At 52.9% G+C, this 10988-nt stretch overlaps 2 protein-coding genes across 2 annotated transcripts in view; both read left to right on the forward strand.

Annotated features, from left to right (window-relative positions):
• Nucleotides 1-2336, forward strand: part of HSF1 (heat shock transcription factor 1) — a gene marked incomplete in the record, with an annotated part of 11675 nt that extends 9339 nt beyond the window's left edge. The window contains 1 exon segment of the mRNA XM_072413185.1: nucleotides 1294-2336. Coding sequence (XP_072269286.1) covers nucleotides 1294-1454 — 161 coding nt within the window.
• A 7160-nt stretch (nucleotides 2337-9496) lies between these two features.
• Nucleotides 9497-10988, forward strand: part of CFAP20 (cilia and flagella associated protein 20) — a 5148-nt gene continuing 3656 nt past the window's right edge. The window contains exons 1-2 of the mRNA XM_072413186.1: nucleotides 9497-9696; nucleotides 10742-10853. Of these exons, the coding sequence (XP_072269287.1) occupies nucleotides 9512-9696; nucleotides 10742-10853 (297 nt within the window). The 5' untranslated portion in view covers nucleotides 9497-9511. The remainder of the gene's footprint in view (nucleotides 9697-10741; nucleotides 10854-10988) is intronic.

Below are 10988 nucleotides of genomic sequence, written 5' to 3' on the forward strand. Positions count from 1 at the left end.
ATACACCCACTCATTTACACACTGGATGGATCTGACTTCTAGAGGCAGAGTTCCCCTTTTATGTATCTGGGGATATAAATTCACTCTACTGGGGGATTTCTCAATTCTCCCTGCTCTCTCAGCGTCCTCCTCCCTCCAATTCTTCTTCTTCACCTCTCTCTCCTCCCGGTCCCCTCTATTCTTCTATTTCCAGGATTCCTATAGAGAAAGGTCAGGGATTGTATGGGGGGTGGGGCAGGATCAAGGTGTTTAGGGCAAGGTGTGCAGCAAATCCTGGGGGAAATATTTCTATTGGGCTGGGTAAGTATTAGGATATTTGGGGGGATGTTTGCAGAGGGTTGTACCAGCCTCGGCTTTCAGTGTCTCTGGGATTGGTCAATCACAAACCAAGGTAGGTAAATGGGCAATTTGCTTCGTATCCATGGGCAAGAAATGATTCTGTTATTGTCTCTGGACACCGGGGGGGGGGGAGATAATAATCCTGGGGTCCCTGGGATTATACTTCATCCCCTATCGATGTATCTGCAATGGTCGGTGGGTTCCCTGGAGATATCTTTCTTATGATTCACTTCTCTAGTAGTCATAAAAAGCTTTAAAGCACGATGAGCAACCAGAGGAACCCCCGATATACATTAGACAGGAATACTGATATTGGCTGATCACATGAAGTGATGGTCCAATGATGATTCTTCCAGCCATTCGTACTGCCCTACCCTCAAAAACCACACCCCTTTTTCTCTTCACTGACCCCGCCCCTTCCCCCCTCTATCCCCATTTTACTGACCCCGCCCCTCCCCTTGTATCCCCATTTTACTGACCCCGCCCCTTCCCCTGCTATCCCCATTTTACTGACCCCGCCCCTTCCCCCTCTATCCTCACAAACCCCAACCTAAGCCTCATCTTGTACAGCCCCACAACATTACATTGCTCTTCTTGTCCCTCTCTCTGCTAATCTTTAGTTACCTCTCTATAGCTGCCCCCGTCCTCCTGCACCTGATTCTTACCCCATCCCCCCCTCCCCCACCGATATGATCTCTTTAGTTTTTGTTTCATCATTTTCTTCTTCTTTTTAGGAATGAGCTGAATGACCACGTGGACATCATTGACTCCGGCCTGGACAGCCTGCAAAGTATCTTCAACCCCCACAATTTCAGTGTGGATTCTGGGGCCCTGCTTGATGTGAGTGTCCCCTATAGATTCTGTGATTCACCTTCCATGTACAGACAGGGTACATCTTGTACAAGTCACCAGCGAGCCGCAATTGCATTAAGTCTTATGTTTGGGGTCTTTCAGGAAAACAGATCGTCCATTACACTGGGCAGCCCCTCATCCTGATGAACTCAGCCGGGTCCGATCTTCCCATTCTTCTGGAGCTGGAGGATGAAGAGGACCCCACATTGTCCCTCCTGTCTTGGGACTCTCAGAACAAGTCTGGGGGATCCGAGGTCTCCTAACTTCTGGGGTGCTGTGAGTGAAAGGTAGACAAGAGATGGCGCCCCCTTCGGGACGGTATGATGACTGCTCTTCTGGGATGATGGATCCTGATACAGCGGCTTTCCTCTGTCTGTTCAGGCCTCAAATTGCTGCTGCTGCCATTTTGTTTGAGTTTTCTGCTTGGGGACAATTTCTGGCTTCCTGTGAGAACCGAGCGACCCTCAAAACTTTCACAAAGATGTATTCTGCCAGGCTAGGTGACAGCACCCGTCATTGCCAGCATCCGGCCCCAGCAAGCACTGAGGTGGGGCCAGGAGGTGGCATTTCAGCTTTGCACTTGTGTGATGTCATCATCGATTGGCTATTTCTGTCACCATTGTCTAATTATGTCATTTCCTGTATGCTCTTTATTCCGCTCCTCATATTATCCCATTGAGCAGTCACACCCACCCATTTGTGTCTACGAGGGCTGGGACCCCAATAATGTGTGGACCCCAGAGTCCATATCACTAATCGGTCTCAGTGTAGAGCAATAAGATGGCAGCTGTTATGCAGAGGGTTGTTGGGAGGAGGTGAGGACAGAGGGCCAATACATTGGAGGGAAGATCTTTGCAGTGACACAGACAATTATAAGCACTTTTTAGTATGCGCTGTTATCAATGCTGACCGGATCCAGCCATTGCACACAATGAACCAGGGGTGCAGCTCAGATGTATATACAGGGCAGAGGGAGAGATTCTGATTGGCTGTCCTGCACTCCTCCCCTAGCAGTGGCTTTCTGGTGGGTGATGCTTGGCTCTGATAGATTTGTATATTTACACTCTGTTTATAGTGAGTTGGATTTTGGATTTTTATGCTCAATAATCTTCTGTGAATAAACATTACAGTTGTGTATTATACAATGATCTGCTGATTGGTGGGCAGCTGGAGGGGTGAGAGTGGCTGCATGTAGGGGGCCTCACTGTTACTCCATTATGGCGGGGATTCCCTGTGGAAGGGGGGCTGTGTGGTAGGGTCGGTGGGGATTCCCTGCATGAGGAAGGCTGGGATTGGCTGTGTTGGGTGTTGGTGGGGATTCCCTGTGGGAGATGCTGGTTGGATTGGCTGTGTAGGAGGAGGAGGGGTAAGTAGGGGGAGGGGTGCTGGGGTGCTACTTATTTTCCAGCTGAAAAAGAGAAGATGATTGCATCTTATTACTGCGTGGCCCCGTGTGTCTACCGGACCCCCAGGTGTTTTATCATTGACAGAACTTTCCCTTTCGGTGTTGGGTGCAGCCTGGCAGGGTTTATAAACCCCCCATCAGGGTTTCATTGCTGCCCCCCAGGGGAATCCGGACAACTATTTGTCCCGGTAATAAATCTGCCCCCGGATCCCTCTCGCTGGATTTCACCAAACAAAACTCTTGGTGGGATTTCCATTCATTCCCTCTGATTGTTCAGCACATTTATGGTCGGAGTTCTACAGATCCAAAAAAATCTGACCCATTGGTTTTATCCGATGTTCTGATCCAATCCAAGAACTCGGCCAACAACCTGCCAATTACCCCAATGGGACCCAAGCTGACTCTGCTGTCTGCAATTGGGGCCCCAGATAGAGGGGGTTCAAAGGGCCCCACCCAGGGTCCCCTATATTTGCATATTTGGGGGTCACACTGATTACCTGGAAGGGTGAATAATTCCTGTGACTCAGCGTCATCATCTGTGAAAAGAATAACGTGTGTGAGTTCAAATCTAGAGATCTGATTGGACGATGACATGATCTGTATTGGGATCTCTTACTTTCTTTAGATTCCAGGGACTCGGCAGGGATGTCCAGGACCGGACCTGACGGGGAAACAAAACGTGAGGAGGAAGATCCTGCCAATAATATCGCCCCCCTCCAGCATTCTGTATCCCAGGAAGGACAAACCCCAATGTATGGAATCGGGGGGGGGGGACATCCTACAACCCCCATACAGGGCAGAATACCCCACCAAGATTATACCCGGGGTACAGGACAAGAGAAGTGGTACTGTGCAGAGTCCATACATACAGGGAACAGATACGGGGGGGGGGGCTGAATTATCGGGGTTACAGGACACAAGGAAATGGGAACACTAAATTTGTCCCCCGTTGCCCCATCCAGCTACAGCTGCCCCACACCTGGCTGAGGACATATTTTAGGGTAAACCTCGGATAAAATAGCTGTACCCCCACAAATACACAGAATTCTCACAACAATATTGGGAAGTTGTGTCAAAACCTGGATGAAATCAGCAAATCAATCACTGACTGAGGTCTATTCATAAAGTGGTGAATCTGACATTCATCCAACATTCTCTGGTGAAGAATTCATTACTGGTTCAATTACTAGAAAGCAACTTATTCCCAGCAAGCTCCTATACATATAACCCTCACCCCCCATAAGACCTTTTGCAGCACCACAGCTTCCAGATTCACCCTCTCATTTACCTATTCAGATTCACCAGTCGGTGAAATCATCAAACCTCACTTGCACAGTGTCTGTTGTCCCAGCCTGGCACCTCCCCAAAACATATCACCAGGACTTCCCCTGCAGATCCCTGGCACCTCCCCTGCAGATCCCTGGCATCTACCCCACATCTCCCCAGCGCCCCCTGAGGGTCAGGAAGGATCCCAGCTATGGCCATGCAGCACACACAGACAGATTTGTAGAAGTGATGATGGAGGGGTACCTGCAATGGAGCTCTCCACAGTTGGGGTCAGGTCCGATCCAGTCACAGGTTCACCTATAGAAATAATTTAGAATTCAGTGAATCTGCCGACACTCGGGGATCACCAAGAGGAAACAATTCTCACCCTGAGCTGCCACTATGGAGGAGAGCAGCGCGGCGGCCAATGAGAGGAGCAGAATCCTAAAAGAGAACCACAACCAGAATATAAATAATGGCAAACATCGGACCCCATTGTACCCCTATGAGGGTCTGCCTGATAATCACCAATTACCCCACCAAATCCACCATGGGTACTGTGCAGCACCCCAAGCCACAAACCCCGATAAGAGGTCTGGGCCTGGCCAACTACCAGCCATGGTGGCAAAGAGGGTGACAAACCAGCAGAGAGGATCCCACCATTTCCAGGAAGATCTACCATCCCCCCCTAGATCCTGCCATGTCAGGGGATAGATCTCACATACCCACCACCTCTTCCCCCATTCTACTATCTCAGGGCAAATCTTATATCCACTCATATGTATTATGATATAATTATCACACAGCGATCACCGGCGCACAATTATCACACAGCGATCACCAACACACATTTATCACACAGTGATCACCGGCACACAATTACTGCACACCGATCACCGGCACACAATTATCACACAGCGATCACCAACACACAATTATCACACAGCGATCACCGGCACACAATTATCACACAGCGATCACCTAATAACCCATGAGGAATAGTAATGGCTGGTATTATACCCCAGGGGTAAAGCTGTACGGAATATTAATGGCTGGTATTATCCCTCGGGGGTAAAGCTGTATTTAGTAATTACCCATGAGGGATAGTAATGGCTGGTATTATACCCCGGGGTTCGAGCTTCACCCAATAATAACCCAACAGTACTTCCATATATCAAAATAATTGTCTATAACACCCACAACCCATCTCCCCCAACCTTGTACCCACCCCACATATGTACTTACTTACCTATATCAAGAGTAACCCTGTACATACCCGTGTATAACACCAAACCTGTATATAGCAGATCCTTGTCTCTATAAACAATCATGGACAATCAAATATCCCCCATTCTGCATTTATGTCAGAAAATTCACCACTTCTCCCATAAATTGTTGTAATTACAAATGTTAGGTATTGTCATGTTTATTTTACTGGAAGAAAACACAAATCTGAGACATTCATACAAAACGGACTTTTTTAACTGTCATTTGACTGTTTATTGAAACCAAAAATATAAGAACGGGACTCCTACAGTCAGACATAGAGGAGATTCGCTGATGTTTTCTGATTGCTTTGCTGCTCACAGTACTGCCAGTCCTGACTGACTGCATTATAAAATCTGAGGACTAGCAAAGAATTCTGGGGCGCAATATAGAGCCCGTTGTGATAAAGACGGGGCCAAGCCCAAGGTCTCAGCTGGAGGACTCAGGCGGAGGTCTCAACCAGGTCTCAGCCAGAGGTCTCAGCCAAAGGTCCAAGCCGGAAGTCTCAGCCGGGGGTCCAAGCCGAAGGTCCCAGTCAGAGGTCTCAGCCAAGTTTTAGCCGGGTCTCAGCCAGAGGTCTTAGCCGTAGATCTCAGCCATTGAGACCTCCAGTCTCAGCCGGAGTTCCCAGTTGGAGGTCTAAGCAGGTAGGTCTTAGCCAGAGGTCGCAGCTGAAAGTTTCAGCCGGAGGTCTCAACCGGATGTCAGCCAAAGGTATCATCTGGAGGTCCCAGATGGGTCCCGGCTGGAGGTCCTAGCCGAAGTTCTCAGCCAGAGGTCTCAGCCAGGTTTCAGCCTGGTCTCAACTGGGGGTCTCAGCTTGATGTCTCAGCTGGAGGTTCCACCTGAAGGTCTCAGCCAGAGGTCTCAGCCGAAGGTCTCAGCCAGGTCTCAGATGGAGGTCTCTGCCGGATCTCAGCCGGGTCTCAACCGGAGGTCTCAACTGGAGGTCTCAGCCGGAAGTCCCAGCTGAAGGTCTCACCTGGAGGTCTCAGCCCGAGGTCCCAGCCTGAGGTCCAAGCCGGAGGTCTAAGCCAGGTTTCAGCCAGGTCCCAGGCGGAGGTCTAAGCCAGGTCCCAGCTGGAGGTCCAAGCTGAAGGTCTCAGCTGAAGGTCAAAGTCAGAGGTCCCAGCCGGAGGTCTCAGTCGGAGGTCCCAGCTAAAGGTCTCAGCCGGAGGTTGCAGCCGAAGGTCTCAGCCGGAGGACTCAGGGTTTGAGGTTCCAGCCCAGTTGGGTTTTAGGTCTCAGCCAGGTTTAGCCGGGTCTCAGCCGGAGGTCCCAGACGGGTCCCAGCCAGAGGTCTCAGCCGGAGGTCCCAGCCGAAGTTCTCAGCTAGAGGTTTCAGCCAAAGTTCTCAACAGAGGTCTCAACTGGAGGTCTCAGCCGGAAGTCCCAGCCGAAGGTCCTATCTGGAGATCTCAGCCAGAGGTCTAAGCCGAAGGTCTCAGGCGGAGGTCCCAGCCAGAGGTCTAAACCAGGTTTCAGCCGGGTCCCAGGGGGAGGTCTAAGCAAGGTCTTAGCTGGAGGTCCAAGCTGAAGGTCTCAGCCGGAGGTCAAAGTCGGAAGTCTCAGCCAGAGGTCTCAGTCGGAGGTTGCAGCTGAAGGTCTCAGGCAGAGGTCTCAGCCGGAGGACTCAGCTGGGTTTTAGGTTCCAGCCCAGCTAGGTTTTAGGTCCCAGCCTGAGGTCTCAGCAGGGTTTTGGCTGGGTCTCAGCCAGAGGTCTCAGCCGGGTCTCACCTGGAGGTCCCAGCCAGAAGTCCCAGCCTAAAGTCTCAGCCAGAGGTCTCAGCCGGAGGTCCTAGCCGAAGGTCTCAGCCGGGTCACACCCGGAGTTCCAAGCTGAGGGTCTCAGCTGGAGGTCAAAGTCGGAGGTCCCACCCGGAGGTCTCAGTTGGAGGTCCCAGCCGGGTCTCAATTGGAGGTCCCAGCCAGAGGTCCCAGCCTAAAGTCCCAGCCGGGTCTCAGCCGGAGGTCCTAGCCGGGTCTCAGCCAGAGGTCTCAGCCGGAGGTCCCAGCCGAAGGTCGCAGCTAGAGGTCTCAGCCGAAGGTCTCAACCAGAGGTTGCAGCTGAAGGTCTCAGGAAAAGGTCTCAGCCGGAGGACTCAGCCGGGTTTGAGGTTCCAGCCCAGCTCGGTTTTAGGACCCAGCCTGAGGTCTCAGCAGGGTTTTAGCCGGGTCTCACCTGGAGGTCCCAGCCAGAAGTCCCAGCCTAAAGTCTCAGCCGGAGGTCCCAGACAGGTCTCAGCCAGAGGTCACAGCCGGAGGTCCTAGCCGAAGGTCTCAGCCGGGTCACAGCCGGAGGTCCAAGCTGAAGGTCTCAGCTGGAGGTCAAAGTCGGAGGTCCCACCCAGAGGTCTCAGCTGGAGGTCTCAGCCGGAGGTCCCAGCCAAAGGTCCCAGCCGGAGGTTGCAGCCAAAAGTTTCAGCTGGAGGACTCAGCCGGGTTTGAAGTTCCAGCCCAGCTGGGTTTTAGGTCCCAGCCTGAGGTCTCAGCCGGGTTTAGCCGGGTCTCAGGCGGGTTTAGCTGGGTCTCAGCCAGAGGTCTCGGCCGGGTCTCACCTGGAGGTCCCAGCCAGAGGTCCCAGCCTAAAGTCCCAGCCGGGTCTCAGCCGGAGGTCCCAGACGGGTCTCAGCCAGAGGTCTTAGCTGGAGGTCCCAGCCGAAGGCCTCAACCAGAGGTCTCAACTGGAGGTCTCAGCCAGAAGTCCCAGCTGAAGGTCCCATCTGGAGATCTCAGCCAGAGGTCTAAGCAGAAGGTCTCAGCCGGAGGTCCCAGCCAGAGGTCCAAGCCAGGTTTCAGCCGGGTCCCAGGCGGAGGTTTAAGCCAGGTCTCAGCTGGAGGTCCAAGCTGAAAGTCTCGTCCGGAGGTCAAAGTCGGAAGTCTCAGCCAGAGGTCTCAGTCGGACGTCCCAGCTAGAGGTCTCAGCCGGAGGTTGCAGCTGAAGGTCTCAGGCAGAGGTCTCAGCCGGAGGACTCAGCTGGGTTTGAGGTTCCAGCCCAGCTAGGTTTTAGGTCCCAGCCTGAGGTCTCAGCAGGGTTTTAGCCGGGTTTCAGCCAGAGGTCTCAGCCGGGTCTCACCTGGAGGTCCTAGCCGGAAGTCACAGCCTAAAGTCTCAGCCGGAGGTCCCAGACAGGTCTAAGCCAGAGGTCTCAGCCGGAGGTCCTAGCCGAAGGTCTCAGCCGGGTCACAGCCGGAGGTCCAAGCTGAAGGTCTCAGCTGGAGGTGAAAGTCGGAGGTCCCATCTGGAGGTCTTAGTTGGAGGTCCCAGCCGGAGGTCCCAGCCAAAGGTCTCAGCCGGAGGTTGCAGCCAAAGGTCTCAGCCGGGGTTTGAGGTTCCAGCTCAGCTGGGTTTTAGGTCCCAGCCTGAGGTCTCAGCCGAGTTTAGCCGGGTCTCAGCCAGGTCTCACCTGGAGGTCCCAGCCAGAGGTCCCAGCCTAAAGTCCCAGCCAGGTCTCAGCCGGAGGTCCCAGACGGGTCTCAGCCAGAGGTCTCAGCCAGAGGTCTCAGCCGGAGGTCCCAGCCGAAGGTCCCAGCCGAAGGTCTCAACCAGAGGTTGCAGCTGAAGGTCTCAGGCAGAAGTCTCAGCCGGAGGACTCAGCCGGGTTTGAGGTTCCAGCCCAGCTAGGTTTTAGGTCCCAGCCTGAGGTCTCAGCAGGGTTTTAGCCGGGTTTCAGCCAGAGGTCCCAGCCTAAAGTCTCAGCCGGAGGTCCCAGACAGGTCTCAGCCAGAGGTCTCAGCCTGAAGTCCTAGCCGAAGGTCTCAGCCGGGTCACAGCTGGAGGTCCCAGCCAGGTCTCAGCCGGGGGTCTTAGCTTGATGTCTCAGCTGGAGGTCCAGGCCAAAGGTCTCAGCCGAAGGTCCCAGCCAGAAGTCTCAGCCAGGTTTCACCCGGGTTTTAGCCAGGTCTTAGCTGGGTCTTAGCTGGAGGTCTCAGCCAGGTCTCAGCTGGAGGTCTCTGCCGGATCTCAGCCAGGTCCCAACAAGAGGTCTCAGCCGGGATTCTCAGCCAGAGGTCTCAACCGGGTCTCATCCGGAAGTCTCAGCGGGAGGTCGCAGCCGAAGGTCTTAGCCAGAGGTCTCTACCAGATCTCAGCCGGGTCTCAACCAGAGGTCTCAACTGGAGGTCTTAGCCGTAAGTCTCAGTCGGAGGTCCCAGCCGGAGGCCTCAGCCGGAGGTGACAGTCGGAGGTCTTAGCTGGAGGTCCAAGCTGAAGGTCTCTGCTGGAAGTCTCTGTATATATGGCTGCTGGGGCCCAGTGTCATCCATTGAGAACAAAAGTGCCACTGAGGACCGCGGAACGCCCAACAAAAAGCCCTGGAAGAACAATGGATCTGTACGTGCAGCTTCTTCTATTATATAAAGAGTTCATGTTGGGCACTCTGCATGGAAGAATTGTCGTCTGGCTTTTGGGGGTGGCGGAGAGGGTCTCGTGAAACGTGGCCGTCTGTCCTCTCACTAATCTGTTTGTGGCCTCTTTTCTTTGTTCAGGTACGAAACGGCCATATAAAGAGAATAACAGACAATGACATCCAGTCACTGGTCCTGGAGGTGGAGGGCACCAATGTCAGGTGAGTGTCATACCATAATATATCTGTAGGTGGAGCCGTAAAGACCAGAGGTATTAGGCAGTGCAGTCAGCGTGTTCTAGAGATATAACTGCTATAGAAGTCATCTAACCAAATGTGAATCCCCTTGTGATTGGTCAATGATGATACAAATGTGAAAGGAGCAATCCTAGGCCTTCATGTCTTTCCAGTTCAGAGAGCAGACAATGATTATACCTATAAACTCATCAATTCACATTCACACCATGTGAATGTGCATGAAAAAGCTATTCACCTTATCTATTGCCAAATCAACCCTCTAGTCAGCTGAGAGTCTCCCATGTCCACCAAAAGCAAATCCCCTTCTATAGATTGATTTCTGTCTTACCTATACTGCCCCCTTCTGGTCACATGGTGGCCATGGCTTCCATTCTTATGTTATATTGCCCCTGGAGGCCACACGCAGGTGGTGATAGCCTTCATCCTCCCATAATACCCTCGCTGGCCATAAGTTCCCTATGGCCTTCATCCTCACATAAGTGGAGGACGGATCTGATGGTTTGCAGGTTATTCACCGATCCATAGGCTCCAAACCTTCACAACGCCATGATGGCAGCTTAGATTGTGAGCTCTGGGGCTGTGGAAGATAAGGGGAAACATTTAGAACAGCGGTCGCCAACCGGTGGTCCTCAGGAACATTTTGGGGGTCTGCGGCTCTGGTGGGTGTCACCAGAGCCGCAGGGTCAGGAGAAGCACCCCGCTGGGGGGATGCACCAGCCAGAGCCACGGACCCCCTTCCCCGAGCAGTTCTCGGGTTCAGGGAAGTGGACGGGCTGTGTCCCGCGTTGTGTCATAATGACGTCACCCTGGGGGAGGGTTCTCCCCCTTTGAGTGACATTCGTCTCCCCGGGCATGCACGGTCGGGAGCCGGTGATTTAAGTGATTCGTGGAACCGAAAAGGTTGGCTACCACTGATTTAGAATTAGGATGAGGGCTCCCTCTTGTGGTAACAACCCTGCATGACCTCTTCATGGCTTTCATGAACACAATGTCTCCTCTCTTATTTCAGCACTACATACATCACATGTCCAGCCGACCCCAAGAAAACGCTGGGGATTAAACTCCCCTTCCTGGTGATGATCATCAAGAATCTAAAAAAATACTTCACATTTGAGGTGCAGGTAAGAGTATGAATGTGACCCTCGCACTACAGGGTGACAGCAGAGAGCTAAGAGACCCCCAATGTGACCCTCCCACTGCAGGGTGACGCCAGAGAGCTAAGAGACCCCCAATGTGACCCTCCCACTGCAGGGTGA

The sequence above is a fragment of the Pyxicephalus adspersus genome, chromosome 5 (assembly GCF_032062135.1).
Source record: "Pyxicephalus adspersus chromosome 5, UCB_Pads_2.0, whole genome shotgun sequence".
Lineage (NCBI taxonomy): Eukaryota > Metazoa > Chordata > Amphibia > Anura > Pyxicephalidae > Pyxicephalus > Pyxicephalus adspersus.